Source organism: Stigmatopora argus, chromosome 11 (genome assembly GCF_051989625.1).
Source record: "Stigmatopora argus isolate UIUO_Sarg chromosome 11, RoL_Sarg_1.0, whole genome shotgun sequence".
In the NCBI taxonomy this organism is placed as follows: domain Eukaryota; kingdom Metazoa; phylum Chordata; class Actinopteri; order Syngnathiformes; family Syngnathidae; genus Stigmatopora; species Stigmatopora argus.
The window spans coordinates 10,977,823-11,005,635 of record NC_135397.1 but is presented as its reverse complement, the minus strand read 5'-3'; the positions used below and the strand labels follow the sequence as shown (position 1 = coordinate 11,005,635).

Genomic DNA, 27,813 nt, shown 5'->3' with positions numbered 1-27,813 from the left:
CTGTGAATTCGTAATAAAACCAAACCAAGGAGACTCTAGTAGTCGCTTCGCATACACCAAGTGATCCCTTGACTAACAATAACTCCAATTTAGTTTTCCAAATCCCACTTAATACAAGTAAATTGAGTTACAATGGGAGTCAGAGAAAGAAAGAAACTCAAATCACAGCATCACCCTATTTACGAAATCCGATTTCGCCAATATTCCTGCTTCAAGCCAACGACATGGTGAATAAAACAATAAAAACACTAGCTCTGCACTACTTCATCGTGCTTTCTGTCTCTCTGGAAGTGTTGCAATATGGAACTATATCATTTATTCAGCGCCTGCTTTTCATATGAACTGAAAAGCAAGTTACTTCACTCATCCACTCTTGGTGGGAATGCCAGACAAAAAAAGGCCAATTTATTTCCAGTGGAAAACATATTTTGAAGTTTCAAGATGTTACTCCTAAAGGTTTGTTATTCACATTAATTTACATAATTCACACATTCACAAAATCAAGGCAGGTTATTAGTAATTAGACATGTATAGAGGAATGTGTCTGAGCAGACACCAAAATCATCAGATAGTGACCACAAATAAACAAAGTGACTGCTAGTTGAATCGAAACCAATGGGAAGGAATTCCAAAATATGCATAAAGTGACCCCAGAAAGCACACCGTTAAGAATGTTTCGTCACTACCAGTAGTGCTGGACATTCCAAACCATTTTGACCTGGAGGGGCGAGTGATTTAATTGCTGAGTTTTGAAACATTTCCAATAAATACTGCTTTTTCCAATCTAGCACTCATCATTAGATCATGCCAGTACATATGCTAAGTGTGCAAAATAATAAAAAACACAAACGAGAATGGCATCTGACACAACTCTGTCATAGCGTTAATAGCCACCATCCGATGCTTAATAGCATGTCAAATTTGGTCACAGCGGCTCGTCTGCCCGCGCTGACTGACACTCGAGCTCGTAAATCAATCCACTTAAAATGAGCGTTCCCATTTAATCACACCAGAGCCAACTTTGCTATTAGTTGAGCTGGGAACGGGCTCAGACAGGTGCCTGCTGCAAGTACGCCACGTAGCATATTCCTAGACGACGTGGGCACGTAATGAGCGAGTTCTTCAAAGCCGCTTTAGCCGGAGTGTTAATAATCCATGTGTAGTTTAATTATAAATCACTCGGCGGATTCCTCCTGAGTCATTGCAACATCAGGCTTTTGGCGGACCGCGCTTGGACAAGCACCGCCTCGCGTGGCAGCCCATCAGCAACCCTGAGAAATAGAGACCGGCTTTGCCCTTTACGACAGGTTAATTGTGTCAATGCTTAATCCTGCCAAAAAGAGACGACAGTAAATGAAGTGTGTTACATTCTCGCTGATTTTTTTTACATTTGAGTCACCCTGCACAATTTGTTTTGCCAGAGTGGGGTTAATCAGTTCCTAAATATAGGCTGGATAGGTCAACTCTAGCCTAAATAGTAATGTTTTGATGAACAAACTATCTGCTAAGTTTTGGGATGCAAATTGTCAGCCATTTGGATCCGTTGATGAGAGAACTCTGCCTGCCAAAACCGCTCATTTGGGTGGATTCCACTTTGTTAATATTTTATGCAGTTTGTAACAGCTGAAGGCCAAAAGAGGTGGTGTAATTTGTTTGTTATTTTTGATAAGATAAATAATTGAGTCTCTGGTTAAGTAGGAAGGGCGGCATTTTCATTCATTCATTTTCTGCACTGAAGGGGGTGATGGAGCCTATCCCAGTGCCAAGTATGGTGATGGACACCCTGAATTGGTTGCCAGCCACACGGAGGGCACATTTGGAGACAGACAACTACTGTTCAGCCAGCCTAAAATGCATGTTTTGGGGTTGTGGGAAGAAACCGGAGTACTCAGTGAAAACCCACGCAGGCCTGGGGCAAACTACACACAAGAAGGTTGGAACCCACTGAAGATTGAACCCTTGATCTCACAATTGTGAGGCAGATGCACAAACCACTAAAATTGATGTTATTAGCTCTTTCAAGTGAAATGAGTGCCACTAATAGACCTCCAAACTATTTGAACTGGGAAGGATTAGACGTCTATTGGCCGTCAATGGTAGCCAATGACTTAACGTTGCACCTGATGGTGTACCTCAAGACAATTGAGTCATTTGCAAAATCACTAGGCTATTTAGTTTTTACATTGTGAAGATTTTCAGGGGGTGGTGAAATTTCATTGACACAAAAATTGAAGACGGAGTGTTTTCTTAAAAATCACACTAATTAAGATGAAAAATTTCTCATGGCAGATAATCCCAAGTCCCTGTTGTCAGTTTGTTGGACACAAGACCAAAAGTTTTGGTATACCAGAACGAGTCAAGACTAAGACTTCCAACGCATGCTAGTAATAACAACATAATCAGTAAGGGAGGAAAGCCTTGGGCAAGGAAAAAAAAATGGCAATTTCAGAATCGACACACCAAAAAGTATTTTTCCATATAATTTTCCCCACTTTTAAACCATGAGAATTAGTTTACTTATATATAGTTATTATTACTTTGTATTTGGTGGCTGAAAGCACAAATATGGGTAGATGAGGATAGGGAGAAAGAAAGAATAAGTACATTCCTTCTTTAAAAAGAGGAGGGTAGGAAAAATAAAATCATACGTTTCTTTTGTCCCAAAAAATAAAAAGAATTGTATTTTATTTTTAGGCCATATTACCCAGCCCTACGGGAAAATGATTCATGTGGCTAAAATAGAAAAGACAGTAAAACGAGAATAATGTAGGTAAAGGAAAAGCAATTTCTGTACATCATTACCTCCTTTGCCACTGACGGCAATAGACATCCAATCGACTGCGATGATTCAATTGTTACCTGTATTCCTCCTGAGTAAAGATGGGAATCCGCGAAGGCTGAAGTACGGTGATCTCCACCAAGGTGCTATTCGTCTTCACTGGTTCGCCGTCGTCAAAGGCTGTGACAAACAACTGCGCACACACACACATGGTGTTGTTTACAATAGTCGCCATAATTCATATTACAAACAACAAGAAGATAGAGAGCCAGGGAAGATTTTTGTCGTAACATCATGTCCGAGACATCCTCATTAGAAGCAAATGTCCTAGAGCACTTGCTTCTCTTGTTAAAATATATATCAAAAAATTGGATGATGGTTTTATATAACACTACAAATGTTCAATCTTTGCTTGTACCCAGCAGGAAAAATATGTAATCGAGTAAACAGATGGTTGTGAGCGAGTCCCGTTGACGCCCATAGACGTCCAATTTTGACAGGGAGGGTTGGCAATGATAATTTGTTTTAAAACACATTTTTCTCTGCCAACTTACCTATAATAAATAATGTTTGTCCATCAATTCTTTATAAGGCTTTACTCACTTTAAAGGTAACACTGGGCTCTTCATTGAGGTTGACCTTGGTGATGACCCTTCCGGTCACTTCTTCCACATCAAAGATGCTCCCACTGTATGGCGATCTCTCCTGATCCACTCTGTAGCGCACAAAACTGGCTGGGGTACCCTGAAAAGCACAAAATAAAACCAAGAAAACAAGATTATAGTGACTGACAAATGACGCCGGAGACTCCAAAAGGCAGAAAGAAAATAAATACAGAACAGGATCATAACGCAGGGTCTTTACAGATTTCAACAAAGGAAATTCAAGGTTTTTAAGGATTACTTAGAACAGAATATAATGTAAAATGTGTCACAAATTCATATCTAAGATGGATGAAAACGTATCTACTTAAAAACATAAGGAACCTAAAGACTACTAGAAAAAAAATTCAATGCATTTTTAACCATTTCACTCATTGGCTGCAATCAACGTCGCTAGACGTCCAATCCAGTTAGACTGAAAGCGGGGATGAATATTAGTTCAGTTGCTCAACAACATGATTTGATAATATAAAAAAACAAGGTTTAAAAGATCCTACAAGAACACTAACATTTTCTAAAGAGGGTAAACCATCCAATGAATTTAAATTCAATTTTTTCCCCAAAATATTGAACCTTCTCATAAATCTAGAGGTCCAACAACGTATATAGAAGCAGTTGTAGAACTATGACGTGGAAAATATGGTGTACGTGCCATGATGTTGCACTGCTTTATTCTATTATTTTCATTTTTTCTTAATGAGCACCCTCTGCTTAATATTCTTCAGAAATAACTAAGTCCTTGAATGATGAATTTTGTTATGGTTTTTGCATCTCATTGGTCTTGACAGTCAGCCCGTGATTGCACTCACATGTATAAATCATAGGTTATTTATGAATTCAGCTCTTCTGTTCAATAATATTGAAAATGCAGGACCGCCTCGTTGATAAATTTATCCCTGCAGTCTGTCTTATAAATCATGTGCATTAAATAATTAGTAGATACCAGACGCTTAAGGATTAAGATTAAACACAGCTGCTTATTGGAAGTTTTTCTTTCTGCACTTTATTCTGTAAGTACGATGGATTGTTAGGGCCACAAAAAACTCTGGGTTTTCTCTGGGTACTCCGAATTCCTCCCACATCCCATAGACATGCAGGGTAGGCTGGTTAAACACTCTGAATTGCCCCTATGTATGAGTATGGGACTGAATGTTTGTCCGTCTCCTCGTGCCCTGCGATTGGCTGGCCACTAATTCATGGTGTCCCCTGCCTGGTGCCCGATGTCAGGTGGGATAGGCTCCAGCACCCCCTCGCCCTTTGTGAGGATAAGCGGTTGAGAAAATGAATGAATGATGATTGAAGTAGCAATATTACAACAATAAAGTCAGATGTAATATTACAACAGAAAAGTCATAATCGACAAGATTAAAGTCATTATATTACATACCCTTACATTAGGTATTACGAATGGATGGCTAATTTAGCTAAATTGGCTGCTTTGCACTTTACGTGGATGTGAACTGCCTCATTTAAAATGAAAGAAGATGAGAATCTTGCGGGGCTGTATTTCAGAATCAGTTTCACGAATAATAAAATCCTTAATCTTTAGCAACATTATGTAAAGTGCATAAAGCCATGTGAATTATTTAACTTGCCTGGTAGCACCAACAAGATATTAGTTTAAATCATTATACTTCGGAGGGGTCCTTGAGCCAACTATTTGGCTATTGGTAGCCAGCCAATCACAGGAGGAGACTGACAACCATTCACACACAGTCATTCCAAGGGACAATTTAAAGTGTGGGAGGAAACGTGCTAACCCCTTGTAATATCACAACTTTTTTTTCCATGCAATATGTAAAATAAAACAGTTTAATGACTTTAATCTCATCTTACAATATTTTCCTTGTAATATTATAAGATTAAAGTCATAATAGCACGATTTTATTCTCATAGGCGTGTTCTTTTCCCCCCGTTTCTTTCATTGTGTGGCCTTAATAATCCACCATACCTATGGGCAGAAATGATCTTTTAATAATCTTTTTTTGTGGCCTAGGGGAGTGGCCAGCCTGAAAGTGACACAAGAATATTTTAAGTATGAACATGACACCCAGGAGCTTTTGGCTCACATATATGTCTTTAAGGGCTTAGGAAACTCTCCAGAAAAATCTCGGAGGAGTTTTTGGAGGATGGCAGCAATAAAACTCCAGAATGGTGTTTGCACTAGATCGTAAGCCCCGCAATGGGCGTCGTTTCTCTCTGTAAACCTTCTTTGCACATACACCATTGGCAATCTAATCAGGTCTTTTTTTAGCGTTTGCTTTTTAATTTAATCCTATGGAGCTATGCAATCATAAATGCTCTTCTGTTATGTGGGGATCATCAAAATCAAGGTCACCTTTAAGCGGAAAGAGGAAATTGTACATGATGGAATATTAACACCAATTGCGGGCGGATGTGCTTTTCATAGAAACCGAATGCAGAAGGAATAGTAATTTGCAGTAAGTATGCAAAATGATGAAAATCTTCAGCACAAACACTAAAAACATTTTATTCAGCTGTTTATTAAAATCTATCTGTCATGTTTCTGAGAATGCAGATGCGTCAATGTAGCAGAAGTCAATAAATATAAGTCCAGATGTCTGTGTGATTTAAAAAAAAACATCAGTCATTCATTGACAATCTGTATCCATCACTCAAAAAGGCATGCTTTACTCATTTGCACCTAATATAGTTGTTTGTCACTCACAAAGATAAAATGCTTTAGTAAATCACATTTCCCAATGCAATCATTTTTCAAAATGATTAATTTGGGGCATATTCACAACAGGAAAGTTAAAAGTAAAGAAAGCCATCGAAAGCAATAGATGTACCTTCCATTATGAATGGGAGGATTGTTAGCAATTAGAGATTGTGTCGAATCGATTATATTTTTCTCATTTTTTTGCAATTAAATCAATTAAATTGGGAAATCTAAAACAAAGACATTTACTCTTTTGTCATGTTTGTATTTTCGAATTAAACAGTTTCTTGAAAATATAATATACATTTCTTAATTAAATATTTAATATATGAACCTTTTATTGCTTTTTTGTAATTTAAACAAATTTAAAAAAAATCTAAATTCAAGCTCTCATTTTTTCCTTGCCATCCCAATTTGTTAGCTCGTTTACATCTCACTTTTACTTTTCATTTTCTAACATGGACAAACAAAAAAATAAAATTATTATGTCATGCTTTTTCACTCTAACCAAACCTAACTAATCAAAAGAAAATCAACCATGTTTACTCCACACAAATTAAAGTCAACTTATTATGCCATTACCAAATGTACCAACTTCCAAGTAAATCAAAATGTTAAATGCTAAATAGCCAAACTCAATTCCGAGTCCAAACACATTATCATATATTAAATTTTTTTTTTAACATTTGCAACACACTAGACAGTGGTAGATTTTCTTTTTTTTTGTTAGTGGCTGGTGGATCAAGCCATTAATAAAGGACCTTTCAAACCTATCCATGAAAAATAATGCATTCAGGAGCATTTGTCTCCATGGTAATCTCATTCAAAATGATGGAGCATTAGCTGAAAACACTTTTCTACATCACAAGCATCACAACTCCTGTGGTGCAAGCGGGAGAGATATTTGTCTGCCCACACAGCTAAAAGGGATGGTTGCAACTATTCAGAACTTTTGACAGAGATGTACTACACTGTCTGCTTTTGATACATATTGTATTAGCCTTTGACAGGCACTCTGTCAATAAAATGCTTTGAGCCTTCGGTCAATAAGAGACTGGGTTAGTCCACTCCTGTTAGGAAATCCAATTGGTGTGTCAGTCAAAGCGTCGCACTTACGCTTGCTTGAGTACTCTGACCACGTAGCTGCAAAATTCTCATATCTCGCAAAGGTTTCTAAAGGTTTTTGCACAGTGGTTCACCTTGTAAGGAGTTTCAGAGCCATCGGCGGCGAAAGACATCCAATCCACGACAATTTAGGAAAGGCGGGTGAACGTTTGATAATGAGGTCAAGATAATAATTGCAATTTCTTGAATTTTGTACTTGAACGTTGCGAACAGCAAAATGTTACATTGTAGAAATAAGTCAGGTCATCCTGAAAGTGATAACATGTGGTCAGATGAGTCACCTGACCTCGACTTGAATCAAAATGTCTCAAAAAGCCACAAGATTTGGCATGAAATCAACAAGAAAGAATTGCCCCCAAAGAACAGGAAATTGCACAAATTAATAGAAAGTGATCAGGAGGTGCCCTTAAATTACTTTGTTCCACATTCCATTTGATTCCAAAAATTCTTCAACATTTACAGTATTTCCACTTCAAAAACGTTCAACGTTATTTCACTTAGATTAACATCATTGAACATTATTCCCCTATGTTCAGCATTGTCTTTTATTGTAAATCATCCAACATCATTTCTTATCCACATACCTGTCCACCTCTGCCGATAACTGCCCTTATAAATGATTATGATTCCCCTTACAAGTTGGTTAAACTCACCTTACAAACACCGTACGAGTCGTACGGTGTTTGTAAGGGGAATCATAATCATTTATAAGGGCAGTTATCAGCAGAGGTTGACAGGTATGTATCCACTTCATGCAAAAACATCCAAATGATTCCATTTCATTCCAAACCAGTTTATAGTCATCCATTCTACACCATTTAGAATTTTTCCACTTCATTCAGAAAGGTTTAACATTTCATTCAAAATGAATTCTATTCATATGAACAATCAATCAACACATTTTTCTCATTCAGGGTGAGAATTTTTTTCTCTCAATCAAATCATTCCAATTTAGCAGTTCAGTTTATTTCGTATTGTCTGATCCCCTTTTCTGTTTCAACATTCTAGAAGAAAATCTGAAGCTTGCGTGGTCAGAAGTGATAGTGACAAACAAAACAAGAAAAAAACAAGTGGTTCAGCAAGACGCATTGAAACTGAAAAGAATACTCCACCCTCAGCTAGGACTGACAAAGGTGCAAATCTAAGGCTTGTGAGAGTTCCAAAACGTAAAGGACGGCTCACAATAAAAGCTCTACTTCCTTGACTGCTGGAAACCCTGAGGGCGGTACGAGGAGGTCAGTAAGTCTTTTAAACCTTCAACTGAAAGAGTTTTAAAGAGTATAGGAGGAAAAAAATGAGCTTGTGAAGAACTCTTGAGTCTCAAGTCGCGTAAGGTAGAAGTTTGTCGTAATGAATGACAAAGAACATTTACTCAATTCTATGCTTCTTGTCATCGTGTTTTGCTAGCGACAAGTTCGTGACTGCATTATGCAACATTCGCTTTGTGACGGATGGCTTCTGGAATAAAAAAAAAAGACTAAAGTCATTATTACTCCAGTCCCGGAAGAAGCTCGGCAGATGTGGAGGGGAGAAAAAAAGAAGAGAACAAGTACTATATATTCTCAAGTACAAGTTTGTCAGAGGCTAAAAGCTGATGACTCATCGGAGTCGGTGAGAGAATGGAAGTTAGAATGTACAGAGGGTGTGTCAATGAAAGCATGCAGGCTTGTGGGAACTTTCAAGAGCGTGGCGTGAAACGAGCGAACAAATGAAACGTCTGATGTACAAAGGGTGACGTGAGCGCGAGCGAGACCTCGCCGAGCCGTTCTTTCATACGCCTTCATTAAAAAGAACACGTGGGTTGAAGGCTTTGTAACATGTTGGGTGACGGCATGATTTAATTAGAAACAGAACTGCAAATGTACACTTGTCGACGGGTTTGGTGAATCCCGCTGGTCACCATTCCACTTCTATCCATCAGTTTACCTGTGGCTTGACATGGAGTCAGAATCTCATTCATTTTCAACACCGCTTATCCCGGACAGGGTTGTGGGGTGCTTGGGCCCATCCCAGCTTACTTCGGTTGAAAGGTTGCCAGTCAGTTGTAGAGCACACATAGTAAAAGACAACCAATCGCACTCTCAATCACATATCCACCGAGCAGGAATTGATCTCACCACGCACCGAAGTCAGGTATGGCACCACTACATCATCAGGAGGCCTGGAGTTTTTGACACAAATTCTAAAATATTTTTTGTAAGGATTCCATTAAATAAAGAGCACACAAAGAAGACCAGTGTTGGCCCAAGTGCCTGTGGTCAGAGCCGAAAACAGGGAAAGTTTGGAAACTCACTTCTTTGTTTTAATGCGATGGAACAACACACAGCGACAAATACTTATGTCCTCATATCATAGAAGGGTTAGGGGGTTACCCTGTGAAAATAATTTAGCCTCCTTTTAGTGAGAAAAAGGTGGCATCACTTGTCAGCAGTCGCCACATGATAAAAATATAAAAATAAAGAGAGAATATTCCTAGTCAAATTTGAAATGAGTTACGAAAAAAAGATTTGCCATTGCAGGACATTTTTTCCTCCCACAATAGTATTTATACGTCATTATTGATACTTATTAAAAACATAACTATGAATCACACAGTTCATGGTCTTCAGGTATGTGTGATTTTTTTAAAGAAAAGAAAAATAATAAGTGCCCTCAATGTTGCAGCTAATTCATTAAAAAAAGAAGAAAGAAAAAGAAAAAAAAAAAACAGTCAAAACAGCCTTGAGTGTGTGCACACCATAGTAACTGGGAGGGACCACTTCGCAGAGAAGCACCAGAACTTGTGAAAGACGAACATTTTTCCAGTCAGTTCAGTTGTTTTTGGTGCTATTCAAATTTTGTTAGAACTTTAATAGTGGGGTCCACTGTATATTTGCCTTAAACTAGTGGAGGTTTTCATTATCTTTTGCAACTTTTGGGTCAAAATGATGTACTCACCGGTGGGTCCTGGTCCTCTGCAAACACAGTGGTGATGACTGTTCCCTTTTCGGCGTTGGGTGCCACCATACCTTTATATAGAGGCTGGTTGAAGGAGGGGGAGAAGTCGTTCATATCCTGAGAAAATGGGGAGACAATGATGGTTACTGAAAGGCGATAAAACCATTTAAATTGCAGGGATGCTTGGGAAAGCAGATATTAAATGCAACAGGAATGGTTAAATTCCCAGTTCTATTCCCAGTTCCATTCCAGTAAAAATGGTTTGGATGTAGATTACCATTAATTGCAAAAAATGAGGGAATAAAACACCCATGTATGCACAATGTACCTCAGGCACAGGTTTCTTTACGACCTGACCAATTATGGTCGGGAAACTGTCGTGTTTTGACCATGTGGACACCAACTTGGTCAGATCAATGAGGATGTTTGGTTTATCCGATCCCTGAAATGTTAACGGTGGGGCACCGTGCTATGACATTTGAGTCACATTGTTGCCATTCCTTCTAAATGGCTGTCAGTCTGCTTTACTCAATAAGGCTTGCAATCAGGCAGACTCGCCACCTAGTGCAGTTTGCCCTTCGATGAGGGTAAGCTTTGGTGTAGACACAAAGACCCTGCTTATGATTGACAAAAGCAGATCAAAACGCAGTTGGCTATTTGAAAATGACAAGTGCAGTCGCAGCTGATTCCGCTTTTCATATCACGTCTCCAGTGGGCTATTTGAAGTATCTCACATTTGATTTCCTCTTGTATTGTTTTGTGTTTGTCTCATTCGGAGAATGCTTCAATGTGGAGATTGTCCTGTGTCCTACGTTTCACAATTAACTTATTTTGTACAGAGAAGTGACCATGAAGTGACCACACAAAACGGATGATGTTTGTATTTCCCCCACATAGGAGGTAAAAGATAGAGAAATCCCAATGATTTTTATTTTGAAGTTAAGCTAATCAATCAGCATGTCCCGCTCATGTCAAAATCAGATTTTAAAAAGAACGCATTTTTTATATGTATTTATGTAATCTTTAGTTCTTAAATTCTACAAAGCGGGCGGCCCGATGGCTGAGTGGTCAGCGCGTCGGCCTCACAGTGTCCACAAATCCAGGTTGGTCCATCTGTGTGGAGTTTGCATGTTCTCCTGCTCCAGTTTCCTCCCACATTCCAAAGAAATGCATTGTAGGTTGATTGGACACTCTAAATTGCCCCTAGGTATGAGTGTCAGCGTGAATTTTTGTTTGTCTCCTTGTGCCCTCCGATTGGCTGGCCACCAACTCAGGGTGTCCCCGCCTCGTGCCCGAAGACAGCTGGGATAGGCTCCAGCATCCCCCCGTGACCCTAGTGAGGATAAAGCAGTTCAGAAAATGAAAAAAAAAAGTTCTACAAAGCAACAAAATAATGTACAAGGATATTTTCAAGAGAAACAAGCAATATGAAAATCGTAAATATGGATTCTAAACACATTGGCTTGATCATGAGTAGACGACTCGACCTCCAATCCATTTAAAGTGAACAGTTATTCTTTCAATTGAAGATCTCTCATTTTAAATGCAAGCCTACTATTAGCATTTTCATGAGCAATTGGATGATTGGACATTTATCATCCTTTAGCTTTTTTTGGAGTATTTTTGCCCAATGAAATAGTTTAAGTTTAGTTTTTATTAGTCTAAGTAATACTATTAGATTGTCAGAAAATGTGTTAACTGTCAAGTCCAGGATAAGAAAATCGTAACATTTTAAAAACATTCTAAAAATACAACAAAAAAATCCCATTACATTTCAATCTTTGGAAAGTTGTACTCATAAGTAAAACATCACACTATATTTAATTGCTGCCTACTAAGCATACAACCCACCTACCTCAAAACTATTGGTAAATCTTTTTTTTAAATTTTATTTCTGCTTCAAACATCTGGAAAAGTCCAACAATAAAACATACTTCAAATGTTATTATGCCACTCTGCCAAGATTGAACCAGTCTGTGGCACAAAAACATTGGGGCTCCCTTGTGTAAACAATTTCATAATTTCTTTTTTAAATTTGTTTTGTCAATTTAACCCTTTATTTCCTATCTCCCTGACATACAAGAACCAAATTCCCACAACTAGTTCTTTCCAGCCTAAACCTTTTCATTTGCTTGCATACTAAATATGCCCTTCCAGTAGGACTGTGCGATATGGCCTGAACATTAAAAAGTTCCATCAATGCCTTAAGTCCCATTCAAAAAGAAAATGACGATGAAGCTGTCAAATTGTAAAAATGACGAACATACCAGCGTCTGGAGACTGCCCCTTGATTGAAAGATGAGCATTCAATATCAGCCATCCCAGTTAAAATGAATTTGATATCTAACGTGAACCATGTGACAGGACACAGAGATCTTCAGGCGAGATTGAATGTCAGGATGTTCTTACCGTGATCCGGACCGTGACGGTAGCAAGCCCCGGGGGCGTGACGCCTCCCTGGTCGACAGCTTCCACGTGGAAAGTGTAAGAGGCTCCCATTCCCAGAGCTGCCAGATTCTCAAAGTCCAGAGTCTGCAACACAGCCAACTCTCCGGTGATGGCGTTCAAAGAAAAAATTTGGCGGGCCGACTCCGACTTGATTCGGTAGGTGACATTGGAGAAGAGGTCGGCGTCCGTTGCCTGTAGGGGAAAGAAAAAAAAGCCCACAGGCATGAAAAGCTTGCAATTCCACTTTGTTCCTTGGGAGGCAATATTACATCACGGGGGACACAAAGAAACTGTCGAGCTTCACCTCAAGGGTTCCACTGCCAGTGTTACTCACTGACATGCTCGAGGGCTTTCTACACTCACACAAGCTAGAGTTACATTATATAACACCTCCACATATTTTGCAGCACTGGGAATTAAGAACATATCATACAAAGTAGACTGCTAACAGCTCAACTTAAAGGTGACATAGTGGTCCCTATAGATGTGCAAAGAAATGCCCTTCTTGAAGTGTCCTGTCTGTGAGCAGCGTGACCGTATGCTATAAGCTATAAGGGAGGCCAATTAGTAGTTGCCAAGTTTATGGATTACAGAAAATTGTGTGCACATGCCTCTTCTAAGAGTAACAGTGTCCCATTTTTTGCATGTTAGATGAAGGCAACCATACACTGCAGTCATTTGACATCAGAAAGTTTTCTAAAAGATTTGTGAGGACATATTTATTCCCTCACTTCTATTTTCCATAATTGTATACAATATTTAGCCTTGACTGCACATCTCCCTCAACCTAAAACAACCCTGTATACGTGCAGCATAATACAAATAACACAATTTAGAGCTTGTCGTTTGAGCATGCTAAAGTGCAAGTTTCTTCTATATTTTATTACATTTTATTGATTATTATGTAGCAGAAATACCAGAAAAAATTTTCTTCTTTGTCAGCAGTAACAGCTGACTAATCCTTGTGAGAAGTATATACTGGAAGTAGATGATATTGCCAGTTTTAAATTTTCAAGTCAACATGTATTCCAATTTTGGAATAACACAATAACAGTAATGAAAATCCAATCCATTTCGACAGGTAGGGGGCGAACCACCACACTCAAAATGGATTGGACGTCTAACACGGTCAATGGCCTTCCACTAAATACTTACGCTAAGCGTTAAGATGACTGTTCCCACAGGGCTGTTCTCAGGGACATTGACCATGTACGTCTGCTGCGAAAACACTGGGCTGTTGTCGTCGATATCCGCCACCAGCACCGTGAGGGTCAAGGTGGTCCGCCGGGGGTCCGAGGCCCCATCGGAAGCTTCGATAACCAGCTCATAGTGATCCTGGAGCTCACGATCGAGCCGCGCTCGAGTGTAGATGCTTCCGTTGGCGCTGATTAGAAACAATTCTGGATGATTGACGATTCGGTATCCCACTTGCCCGTTTGACCCTGCATCGGGGTCCGAGGCCTGCGGAGATCAGATATGCAGATAGAAAATAAATGATTACCTTTATTTACAGGCTACTTGACAACAAGTAGAAATGAGATGTTCTCGTCAAGTATTTACCACTAAATTGCATGATCTACTCTTTGAGCTATGCTATGATTAAATGTTGACAAGAGTCCGCAGTAAGTTGCCACAATGATTGCAATTTACTAGACAAGGCTGGGCATGCCAGATTGAAATGTAATCGAGACAAGGTGAATACCGACTGGAAATTAAAACTGATTCATCTATTAAATTGAGTGGTTTGGTACTCTTGACTAGTTGGAAATTGTATGGGCCAAGAGTTAAATAAATAAGATAAATAAAATCAAACATAGGCTTGTCATCATCATTGACTAGACAAAAGCCTAATTGTCATCATACCCAGCTGTGTGTGACGAAATTGGTAGTGCTTCTCCACAAAGTTCGCTTTCCCAGGCAAAGGCCCAAACAAGTGATAGTTTCAGACTCGCTGGCACTCTGCCGTGATGGATACATCGCATCACCTCCCGAGCGCAACCAAATCCCGGCCACTGCGAAAAGGTTTGCCTCGCCGATGCCAACAAAGAATAAAATGGATCGAAAAAATGTAACGAAATATGATTTTGCATGGCAGAATGATGAATTAAGATTCTATTCTCATATTGAATTGAATTGGGGTGGCCCGATGGCTGGAGTTGTTAGCGCCTTGGCTTCACAGTTCTGGGGTCCTGGGTTCGAATCCAGGTTGGTCCTCCTGTGCGGAATTTGCATGTTCTCCCCAAGCCTGCGTGGGTTTTCTCCAGGTACTCCAGTTTCTTCCCACATTCCAAAAACATGCATGATATGGGGGTTGGACACTCTAAATTGCCCCTAGGTATGAGCTTGAGTGTGAATGGTTGTCCATCTCCTGGTGCCCTGCGAACGACTCTCCACCGATTCAGGGTGTCCCCCGCATCAGGCCCAAAGTCAGCTGGAATAGGCTCCAGCACCCCCCGCAATCCTTGCGAGGATTAGCGGTTCAGAAAATGAATGAATTGAATTGAATGCTGTTATTGTTTTATACAAGTATGAGATTTAAAGCTTCACCATGAAGTGCACTAATAAATATATAATATCAACAGAATAAGTAGTCAACATAAATAAGTAGCCAACATAAATAAGTAGCCAACATAAATAAGTAGCCAACATAAATAGTCAACATAGATAAGTAGTCAACATGACTAAGTGGTCATAAAAGTAGTCAGGTACAAAAAGTGTCTAAAGTGGTTAAGAGTCTATGGAGTTTTGGTGTAGGTACAACATTAGAAATTAGTCTAAATTAGTTGAGTATGTTTAGGGCTCGTGAGAAGAAAATGTTACTTGACTGGCTGCACAAAAAAGAAAAGACAGCAACCAAGTCAAAATTGACACTACTGGCAGTCAAAACAAAGACTAAAAACGAAGCAAAAGTATTGGGGTTTAAAAATAACAATTACGACACAAATCAAAACAAGACAAATAGTGAGTCTTTTAGAGGTCAAGACCACGACAAAGACCTCACAACTCCCGGGTCAAATCACTGGCTCTATGATTCAGACGTTAAATAGCAATTTATGTGCCCGTCTCGCGAATCAGACCAAGTGTCAGTTGTCGATGACGAAACATCATTAGCATGCAGCTGCACAGAGAAGGCTAAAAAGATACATCAAAAGTCATAACTGAGCTAATACCCCATAGAGACAGTCGACTTAAATTGCAAGTAACATTATTTACATACACCATTAACGGCGGAAAGTGATAAATATTCACCTCCAACGAGCAGCACATTTGAAAAGTGAAGGCATTTGCCTGGAGGCTGACAGCAGCTGTTTTGTGCTCGATCTGATCCAGAACACGATCCATTAGAGCTGGGTTTTTCCATTCTAACACCTTGCATATTTACACAGCCGGCAAAAAGCACACCCGGGCAATGTGGGCTCTCATCCTTGCCGTCATTTGGGAGATTTGAGTTCTTGTGACGAATTGTGCGTTGGTTCAAAAGGGCAATGGCACTTTTGCTTATGCAAGGCCTACGTTTCCTCGCTGGGGACGCGTTCTGATTTAACCTTGGTAAGAAAACATGCTTATTCTTCAAGTCAATAGCAGTAAAGAAAGAAAAGTCCTTGTTTATTCGTTTTTGCTTGTTTTAAGAAGCGTGTTGCCTACAGAGTTGGGTTTGTTTTAAAATTGAGAAGAAAGTCAAGGACAAAAAGAGCTCATATTTATGAATTTGGAAATCAGCTTTTTGTTCATGTTAAGCAGCATTGCACACCCACCAATTTTTAAAACCCATTCTCTGCCAGATCATTGTAAATTCATGTTGGTTTAATTGAAGTATTGTAGAATTCATCCTAAAATTACCGCATTTGTCGGACAAAAAATTGATTACTGAATCGCAGATACGGCTTATATGCGCATAAAAAGACGACCTGCACGAAACTGCAATGTGATAAAGACGAAACGCTATAACGCAAGACAATGTGGCTGATCGGGTCGTTTATTTCAAAATAAAGAAAAGATAAACAGATAAAACGCTAAACACAATTTATTTTGACGTCTATGAATGAAATTCAAGAAAATAAAAAACAATTATCCTGCATAAAACGTGAAAAAACTCACTTGTGCCTGTCATTGCTCGCTCAGGGCGTCACCATCTGACCTAGGGCGTCACCGTCTTACCTATTTAAACGTGGTCTGACTGGCCAGACGCGAGTAGCCTTGATAGATGAGTTCGTAGTGTTTACCATGAAGCATATCCCAATAGTTGTTAAGGCTGATCGAAGGTCTTGCGGTCGATCGTTAAAATATCAGCCTTGATAGATGCGTAATGTGTATCTCATGCTATTATTGCACCCAGAGACTTGGCGAACACTATATCGCTACGGACATACTTCCTGGTTGTGCTTACATTACTTTTTTTATGAAAGGAAATGATTGTACATTTGTGATTATGAAATAAAACTAAATTCCGATTCAGATTCACAATAAGATAGACATTTCTTTTTTTTCAAATTGAATAATTTGATATGTTGCATTTGCAAAGACAGGCATATTAGCTTCCTTATGATATTACCCCTAATAATGTGCTTTTGATTCATACAGTATCTCAGAAATACCACGTGCGATGATTTTTCTTAAGATTTTTCCTTCAAAGTAACACATTTATACTCCCTATTAAAACCATCAATATGGAGGTGAAAATTGTAAATCAGGGGGCGGCTTATATGAGAGAAATTGTAAAATTTGACAATTTTAAGGGCGCGGCTAATATGCGGGGGCGGTTTACATGCGAGTAAATATCGTAATAAAAAACTGTGGTCTCCGACTTATTGGCTTCCATTGAAGACGATGGACGTCAACATCCATTCGACTAGGGATTTCTAGTTCAAATGGATTTGATGTGTACTTGTGAAAACTCATTTAAATTCACAGCAGGATGAAAAGAACCAAATGATTGGCTGTCTACCATTGTCAATTGTAATGGAAGACCTAATTAATGGTCTATTAATAGACTAAATAAACATTCAAATTCTCAGTTTGAGGCTCCTAAAATTAAATATTCATTTTTGTAAATTTAGTTAATCAAAGAAAAAAAATCTAAATAAACTATATTCTTTTTATTTTTATATTTTCTATGGCAATGGCAGCATTCAGACACCTTGTTCATTTCTTTCGCGTTTAGGAAGCAAAACCTGCAAACACTTCCGGTCTTAGAACAGAGTAATAAAAGATCTTCTCTCTAAAAGATTGAAGCTGTTTTTTCCAAACAGAAGACCAGGTGTGTCTCTTTCTATTGGAAAACCCTTTGCATATTTACCAGACCTGAGATGACACCGTCCTAAGGGACAAACTGCTTTAATAATCTTAATTGGCTATGTATTTTTTTTATTATACACAAAGCTATTACGTGCTTTATGAAAAAAAGAAGAAAAAAAGAGTGGACCCAGTAGTTAAAAATGGAGTGTATGACCACCTTGACGCATTGTAAAGTTTTAGGAGATGGCGTTTAATGTTCTCCTTGAGAATATAGCATCAGCGTTTTATTTGAACAGTACCTTCTTTGTCTTCTTATGGAAAGTGTCCTTGGTGAACATTTTGTGTGTAGGCCACACGAAACCTCCATTCTTGACTTTTTAGACCCTGCTAGATTGCCTGACTGCTTGAAAGTCATTTCTCAAATGGTGAACCTCATTGTTGTGTCTTTATGTCTGTAGAACTACTATAGAAGCACTGTGTGGAGAGTATAAAAAGCCCTCTTATTCAAATGCGTCTGCCCATCGGTGCCAGCGCTTACAGACACTATTTTTGCCGATTGACCACACATTCGAAAGCTAATGTTTACAGTTAACAATCAGATTTAATTGTGAAAAAGACACTTAAGGGGAAATTTTTACTCACGTATGGAAGGGTGTCACTTGTGCAACCAAGTGTCAAAACTACAGAAGAACACATTTATATATTCGCTAAATATATGTAGTGCACCCCCCACCCTTTAAAAAAAAGTTTGACAGTTTTTGTCTTCTGTGAGAACTTGTGTGAGATCCAAGGAATATTTCCTTTCTTTGGCTTAAAAAAAGTCAGTCTGACATCCCAGTGGCGAGAAATAATGGAGTGAACTCATGCATTGTGAATGATTGTCATTGACGGTGGTTAAGTTCTGATTTATTTGAACTGACATTGAACTTTAAACACGAAAAAAATAATTTCTAAAATCTTAACCAATCGCAATATTTGTGTTCGTACAATGTACGTATGCTCTGCCCGCATGTCTTACATTTTTGGACTGTTTACTAGGGATGCATTGTTCCTCACATTGAACAATTGAACCCATGAGAGAGTCTGCCAAGCTTGCAAACAAAATACATTGCAGCCCCAGCTAAAATAACGAGCGGGCCATTGTCTTCTTTTCACCAGTATTATAATTGAAGGTTTCTGGGGTCTTTTTATTGATCTATCTTAACAAGTAGACCAAGTACAGGGCAAGTCTTGACACTAACAATGGAAGCATGGTGTTAGTGTCATAGTTTTGTTCAGTCTAAATACAGACTTATACTAACATACATACATACATAACGTTCGTGAGAACAGGAATAAAGAAAAAGTTCTTTATTTTTAATTTAATCGTTCAAGAACTGCATGACTTCCCCTACATACCCCATTTCTGTCTATTCGTTCATTGATGATATTTCCTGGTGACAGTGTTAGATGTCTAATCCATGGAAATGGGATGTCTGCCAGGGACCCAGTCTACTCCTGACAACTGCAGCCGGTGAGCTACCATAACTGCATATTTTATGCAATCTTTCCCAGTCTGAGTGTAATTTGTGTAAACAAGCGTGTAAAATAATCAACTTGATTTAAAAAAACAAATCAGAATGTTCTTAATATTTGATTGCTATTATTGTGAATACAAGGTAATGACAATGACGTCATCTTGGATCTGAACGCCAATGAGAATAAATGCAATTAAATGAGCGTTTCTATTTCATTGTTACGGCTAATTCCCCATTTATATGCAAAATGGGGTAGTTACTCTATTACAGGAAAAAAAGCGATAAAATAAAGAGCAATTGATTTTCTTGCTTTATCAGCAATTTGGTGGCTTTAGATGTCATGCACCCTTTTATGGTTTTATCGTTAAACCGGCAACAATTTAAAAAAAAATATTAACAAGGTCGACAGCAAAAGTTAAGCTGTTGCATAAATACTGATATTGGTACTGATGTGGCAGTAAAATGACGTCATCTGCATCGGAGAGTACTAAGAAATAGCAGGCTGTTGCCACGCAATATGTACACTGAGATCTATTTTCCAACTCCTGGTTGGGTTGCCTAATCCAAAATGGTTGCCAGCTATGCTCCTGTGAATTTAAATGAGTTCACCTCGAGAAGACGTCCAATACAAATGGATTGGAAGTCTAGCGCCGTCATTTTCAGACGAGTTAAACAGTGTCTGATCAAGCATGAAAGAATTACTTTACCTTCAAGTACGCAGTAATTTAGTATCACAAGAAAAAAATATCGGAAATGTTGTTGGAGACAAAAAATGCTCGGTGTGACACTCTTGAAAATGAAACAGCATAAAAACGTCTTATTGGATAAGACCTACCTTAACTTGTCCTACAAACAGACTGATTTCCTCTTCGCGGACAGTGAAGTTAGTGGAAGTGGCAGGGTCAAATAGGGGGTCGTTGTCATTGACGTCGGTGACGACGATGTCAACTGTTGTTGTTGAAGTCTGCGGAGCGATTAAAAAGGAACATTTAATGGTGACTTCTGTGTATATTTAAACCTAATAGTGCTCAAAAATAATACCTGGCTAATGTGTTTTTGAGGAAAATCAATTGATTAAAAAAAAAAATTCATGATTCCTCATTGGAATTATTTGTAGTGAACTATATTGCAGAACGATTAGATCGTTCAATTAGTTGTTGATTATTTGATTCATTCCGGCATCCCTAGTTGGCAGACATAATGGGCCTCCGAAAGAAAACGTAACTATGATATGGCCTGCAACAAAGAGGAGTTTGACACACCTGGTCGAGGATTTTTTTGTTTTAAGTTCCAACTCAAATGAGGAAAATCCTGAAATAAAACGGATGGATATGGAAAAAGCTTAAAAAGATTTCCCTGAAGCAACCCAAGAGTCTCTATTATATTCCAAGCACTGTGACTGAAACGCTTCATCATGATTTTAACTGACACAAAGTGAATCTCCCCTTTTTATGTTGGATTCTTCAGTGAACATGGGCGATTTCCAACGTCTACTTCAGGGAAAGGCCGCCTCGCAACTGCATTGCTGCAGAACCCATGGCAGCACTCGTCAAAAGCGACTGGCAGAGAACAAAGGCGAACGCTAATTACGGAATAAACGCTATGTCTCAAAGGATGACGGTCGTAATACCGGAGCGGGCGGCCCTTGCGATGGTTCCCAAAAGACTCGCGTTTGATGTTTGGCCTGGCACTTGTGCGGCTTTCGTCCCCGGGGAAACGGTCTAGTTCTTCCGCATCCTGAGGATTCATCTGCAATTGTTTGCTTTGTTCAGACGTGATTACAGATATTCACGTGGGAACTGACACACTGGAAAGCTTGATCCACTGCCACCACGGGATACAGTAGTGGGGTATCATTAACATCGACGTGGTGGTGACAGGCTCTATTTATTTTTCACTTTGCGCAAGACCTGGAGCCAATTAGTGTCCCCGTCCTGGCGTGAATTTTCTCATCAAAGCCACTAGAGCCTGATTAACCAGGGTCTATTATTTATTTAAAGTCAAACACAGAGGGGATATTTGAAAGAAAAACGAGGCGTCCGCATGCTGGCTTTTCAAAGTGACAAGCCTGACCGGAAGCTTGCGATGAGAGCAGGGCGTTAGGCTTCATGTCTGATGTTAGCTTAGGGCGATGAGGGAATAAAATGTGTTATCCCAGCTGGTGATTCAGCCTGTGAGGTGGTCAGGTTTTACAGAGTTGGCACCTGAGAAGGCTGATTTCTGGACTCCCCTACTTGTCGCAAAAAGCTGGAGGGATTTTTTTTAAATGTCAGGTAAAGTTTAGAAATGTTCTCGTAGGTAATCATCTCAGTTTTTATACACTTTTCTATTGTAATTTCACCTATTCGGGGTGTGAGTGGGAGGGGGAGTTAATTGTTGAGTTTTGCTCACTATTTTTTTGCAATGTTTTGTTTGGCCTTTTTCATTTATTTTCCTCCTACATTTGTGTATCCTTTTTTTTCCCTTGAATTAAATATTTTAAAGCATTGATTCCCATTGACAGAGATAAACATAAAATCTATTTTAATTGGTTGGTTGGCATTAAATTCAAATTTCTTTGGGCTAGCTAATAATGGTGAGGCAAACCAAGCCAGGGAGCATAGTTTTATGCCTGCTTAAGCGTGAATGCTTCCTCTAGAGTAGTTATTTATTTAGCCAAGTGTGGAATAAGGAGGTGAATAATCATGTTTCTGTGCAATGGCAGCCAATGAGTACATTTTTAACATCAAATTTAAGCTGTTAGAACAGAGAGAAGGTGATTGACAGTCTTGGTGATTTGATAGCACTTATTTTAAGACATTGTCATATAAAATTGAGCAAGGAGGTGCTGATATGTCAAAGCAAAGAGCTTTTGGACAAAAAACAGCTAAAGTCTTAGATCTGATGTTCATGAAATATTACAGGTAGGAAATTTAATGTCCATGTAATTACATTGACATTTTCTGTTTGCTACAGAAGGAAAAACTAAACGCAGAGCTTGAGTTTTAGATCAACTCTCTAGGAAGGTGAAAGGAAAATATCCTCAGTTTTGTGTTCATTTTTTGGTAGTGCTGAATGACACTGATCAGCAAATCAAGTGCAGCAGCTGCATGAAAACACCTCTATTTTTCCTTGAGTTGAGGGAACACACAAAGTTAGTCAGAAATTACAAGAAACCAGCAAAAGTTAGATTTTCAGTTATTGAAAGCCACAACTGACTAATCTCAATAAATGCCACCTCAGCTGTTTTACGAGGGTCCAAGTTATTCACACTATGTCGAAAGTTAAGCACCCGCACTCGACAAAGAAAATTCATTTCCTCCAATTAATTACGAGGACGGCTTGGCGGACGAGTGGTTAGCGCGTCAGCCACACATTTCTGTGGTTCTGGGTTCAATCCCAGGTTGGTCCTCACTGTGTGGAGTTTGCATGTTCTCCCTGAGCTTGTCTGGGTTTTGTACTCCGGTTCCCTACCATGTCCTAAAAATCTGCAGGGTAGGCTGGTTTGAAAACTCTGAATTGCCCCAAGGTATAAGTGTGACCATGAAAGGTTGTCCGTCTCCTTGTGCTCTGTGATTGGCTAGCCACCAATTCAGGGTGTCCCCCGCCTGGTGCCCGAAGTTAGCTGGGATAGGCTCCAGCACCCACCACGGCCCTTGTGAGGATAAGCGGTTCAGAAAATGAATGAATAATTCTGAGTGTTTGTCCTTTCAGTCACTCGCTTCAGGATGTTTTTACTGAGAGTTGCCATGGAGATCACAATCCGACTTTAATTACGCACAGAAAATCCCAAGTTTCCGTCCTTGCCCATCTCAGTGCATTTAAATCTTTTCTTTTGTTTGCAACCTTCCTGGCAGTACTTGGCATAACTCTTCGTTTACCCCTATCTTGATTTAACTCCCTTCCTGTTGTGACAGCTTTCCATCCCGCTGCTGACATTTGGCACAGCACAGTCAGGCAGCAATTCATATTGTACCTGAGATGCTTCCGTCTGCTGCTCCGGGATCTAAAACGTGCGCAACATAGGTAAAGGATATTGGCTTGTACAATCTGTCCATCTATAGTGAGATGAATGTGCTTCTCTCACGCTGACTACTGCTTTTCTAGAGAAAGCTGAATTTGAAATCACTGTGCCAGGAAATGAAGACAAACTTTAGATTGGACAACAGGTGCCCAATTCATTTTAACTGGGAAGTTTGGAAGGAATCAATCCAAGTCATTCTCAATTGCAGCCGACAAGTTCATTTAACGCATTGTCTTCCATTGACAGCAATTGGCATCCAATTTAGTTGAAAAAAGGCTATGAATGCTGTGAAGGCCAACTCTTTTAAAACAAAGCAACTAATAGCTCACTATTTTCAACAAATACTAATTTTATATTCCCCACACAATAAACGGCGGCGGCAATAAAGCATCTTTCTTCTTACCCCACCAGGGTTGCCATCAGAAGCAGTGACGACCAGACGGTAGCGTTCGTCGCTTTCTCTGTCTAGAGCTTTTTCCAACATTAGAAGTCCAATTCTGTGTAGAAAATCCAAAATGTTAACTCGGACAGACTGCTGCAGAAAGAAACCCCAGAAGACTTTGCGCCTTCAACAGAATGTATTTACTCCAATTAGAAACAGTCATGAATTCGAGGCCACTGACTGCTGGGAAAAAGGACAGGTTGGCTTTTAAACTTTACCCTCCCGGATGCACAACAAGCAGCAGGAACCCGTGTTCTCCACACCATGAGGCACAAGTGACAATTTGCCAAAAACAGCATGCAGAATTTTCTGTTTGTACATGTGCACGAAAAGTCATGGCACAGCGTATGTAAAACAATGGAACTCAAGAGATAATCTGCTAGGACAACAAAGAAAATGCATTGGCACACTGGTGGAAGAATAATGATTAGCGCAACCCCCTGTTCTTTCATCCACTCAGCTAATTAAAGATTGTTGTAGACCACACTTTGACATTGACTGGTTAGAAAATTGTATTTTATTTTTCAAAATGCTTTTTTTTAAATTTATTTTTTCACGTTTGTGTTTTGATTTTGTTGGTTTTCTGTTGGTTAACTTTTTGTGTTTTTTAACCACTTATTTTTATACTTTCTGTTTGCTCTCTTATCTTCAAGCTTTTACTCATTCATTGCCGTTGACAGTCCTCGACGCCAATTCCATTTAAACGGAGATGGCTGGCTTTAAACTACCACGTTTCAGTGCCATTAACTGCGTTAGATCTCCCATCTTTTTTGACTTGGAATCAAATTTAAAAGCAAAAGACAGCTTTCCTGACAAGTAGACAAATTTGAGTCAGTGGACATAAGCCATAATTTGTTAAACGATCCTGTTGCTCGTAGATGAGCTGCTGTCATGCTAATGATTAATGTAAAAAAAATTGACGGCTATAAATTGACTAAGTTCTACATTTGACATTTGTTCAGATAAACAGAGTTAGATCATATGGATCAATATATAGTATGCAGCACCGAATTGTCCGGCATGTACAGTACTGCTCGGCTGTGTCTACTTCATGGACCCACCAGTTGATGCTCCTATACAGTAGTATGCAGAAACGGACGATTTAGAGTAATCCTGCTGGAAGCAGCTTTCAGAAGAAAGGACAATGTGGTCATAAAAGGGATGACACGCTCGGCAACGATACGGGACTAGGCTGCTCTATAAATTATCCTCAATTTGAGGTAATGGTGGTACTTTTCCACTACACCGGCTCAATTCCAGTCGGCTCAGTATGAAATACACCGTTTGCCAAGACATATTCAAATACATTTGACACTCAGAGACGCCTAATTCATTTTGAAGTAGCAAGTCGCAGCAAATGAACGATAGGGTGGATGTCTCGCCCGTCAATTGCAGCCAATGAATTAATAATGAAGTGGCTAATTAATGGTATGTTTATTAGCCCAATTTTTCAGTATGACGTTCCCAATTTAGGTTCTTTCAGAGTTGTTACCAAAGGGCGCGAGGGTCGTGTCATCGATTAACACTGAGTTAATGAGTGTGGCAGCAAACTCTTACATGTTGTCTCGTGATAGCATTGCTGATGACATATTTATGAGGAGAGTTATTTATCATTACTACGTCTAATTGTGGTCAAGAAATTATGTGTGTGCTGCTACAACAGAATGTTTTAAAATACTAATGATAACAAGATTAACGGATCTCATATTTTATTCACAGAATTTGAGTCACCTGATTTTGAGGATCTGCCGTAATTTTTTCAGGGTGAAAAAAAACAACAACATTGAAATGAAATATGTTTTCATACTTCAGACTTCACCACAGAGCCACTCATGCATGGTGTTATCTTAACTTTATCTTCCTTTCACCCATTTTATTGGATTGGATTGGATAACTTTATTCATCCTGTATTCGGGAAATTTCATTGTCACAGTAGCAAGGGGGTGAGGATGCAGAAATAGGAAAGGCATTTTAGACATAAATAGATAGGTAATAAGTGGGTTAATAAATAAATGCATGAATATATATATATATATATATATATATATATATATATATATATATATATATATATATATATATATAAATAAATAAATAAGATATGATCCGTACTGTTTTGGTGACCACATCATTGACATCCCTAAAAAAAAAATTATAAACAAAATGTAAAAAAAAGTATATTTATGCTAACAAAATGCTAACAAAGTTCAAATTTCATTGAATCAAAAGGCTCCATTCAAACAAGCCATGAGTGGTTTGCCGAATTTAAAAATAATGGACAGCCATGGTTTTACAGTTCAAAGCTGCTAAGCTGGCAATACACTAGCCCAGTTCAGATTTTATCACCAATGTCGGCTCCATCTCATTATCTGGCTCTTTTTAACCTTTCACTGTATATTTAAATGAGTTTGTCACCAGTAGATGTTAAATTAATTTGGAGTAGGGTGACCGTCCACTTTAAATGTGTCGGACGTCTAGCTACCACTGAGTTTATACATGAATAACTGTGGCTCGTAGCTGTATTTTGTCTTACATTTTATGGGATTTGGCTAGTGCGGCTTATATTCAGGAGCGCTTCATATGGTAGAATTCAAAGTAAATACAATACTCTTGCAATAGGGATTCTTATCAACCCATGAAAGGACAGCAATGATACTTTCCATGGACTCCACTCAGTTGAAGCCACTGCCTCTGATAGCTTTTATGTACCGGAATGCAACAACCACATCAATTGGCATTCTGGACCACACTGTATAGCTTGCGCTGCTATGGTGACTATCTCAAGCATCCCCTCTTGCCCGCCCTCAAGGGAACCTACAGAGCGGCAGACTCTGACGCTCATTATTCATAATAGCCCGATACAGGGGCAGCATATGCGGAGCGTCGGTGCGAGAATCTTGTCACGGGAACGCATGGAAGCCTTGAAAAATGACAATTTCAGTGGTTGCGTTGCATGCACAGCTAAAACGAGAGTAGTAGCTAATCAGTCTCCATTCAGCGCTCGCGACGTCAACAACGGTTCAGGTGTTTGTCGAGTGTTCATAGTGTGTTGAGACATTGTGTTGTATAAAAGGCAGTGATTTCCAACTAGAGCTCTGCTGTACATTATTCATATTGTGGATTTGCAAAATTACTTTTTTTTGGTTCAGGGCCAATGAATGTTCTTGCAATTAATAAAAATAATAGGGCAGAAATTAACATAATAACTGCCAAAGGACATCAAATTAATTTCTAACTGACACGGCTAGCATTGAATGATTATGTTTCTGGGCCAATGATGACAATATACATCTAATTTGTTGGAGATTCAGAGACTGGGAGTGATCGCCACGTCTATTATTGGCAATGACTATGCTTACATTGACACGTTTATTTGTAAGACTGATCAAATAAAAATTATTCACTCCATTCAGAATTTCCTAACTTTATAAAGCCTTTTAATCCACCTAAGAAAGTGTGTTTGTTGATTTAAATTTGGGAACAAACCATCTTTAAAGTATGTCTGTGAAAAATGATAAAAAATAAATAAATAAAAAACGACTGACATATTGGAAGCCTAACACAACAGCTTGTACTTGTTGTCGCTTCAGCTGCCAACAGCTGTTAGCCACTTGCTAATACTACTGTGGGAATCACAATGACAGAGATGGGAAGACAGTATAACTAACCGTTCCATTATAATTATTGTTTTGAGGAAAAAACAGAATTCTTCTCAAATACTAATGTTCTTTGCAGATTCAATATTCATTTACAGCGATAGAAATTAAATCCATATGAATTGTTTCAATTGGACTCAAACCACCATGCCTTGCGTGATCTTTTGTAAAAAGTATATTAATACCTATTTATTTTCTTCCTTTTTGCTAATACTTTTCAAATGTAGTCGTAGTGGGTAAGTGTGTTCACCACTTTGTCAGGTATTCATTTCCATTAACTGTTTTGTTTATGCACCATATGTTTGTGTTTTGTATTGATTTGTCTC

At 38.9% G+C, this 27,813-nt stretch overlaps 1 protein-coding gene across 1 annotated transcript in view; it reads right to left on the bottom strand.

Annotated features, from left to right (window-relative positions):
* LOC144084474 (protocadherin-15-like) overlaps positions 1 to 27,813 on the bottom strand; it is a 154,605-nt gene that overhangs the window by 37,629 nt on the left and 89,163 nt on the right. Inside the window, exons 20-26 of the mRNA XM_077612938.1 lie at positions 23,793 to 23,886; positions 20,222 to 20,350; positions 13,790 to 14,095; positions 12,596 to 12,826; positions 10,187 to 10,303; positions 3,383 to 3,523; positions 2,860 to 2,972 (exon numbers count right to left, since the gene is read on the bottom strand). Coding sequence (XP_077469064.1) covers positions 2,860 to 2,972; positions 3,383 to 3,523; positions 10,187 to 10,303; positions 12,596 to 12,826; positions 13,790 to 14,095; positions 20,222 to 20,350; positions 23,793 to 23,886 — 1,131 coding nt within the window. The remainder of the gene's footprint in view (positions 1 to 2,859; positions 2,973 to 3,382; positions 3,524 to 10,186; positions 10,304 to 12,595; positions 12,827 to 13,789; positions 14,096 to 20,221; positions 20,351 to 23,792; positions 23,887 to 27,813) is intronic.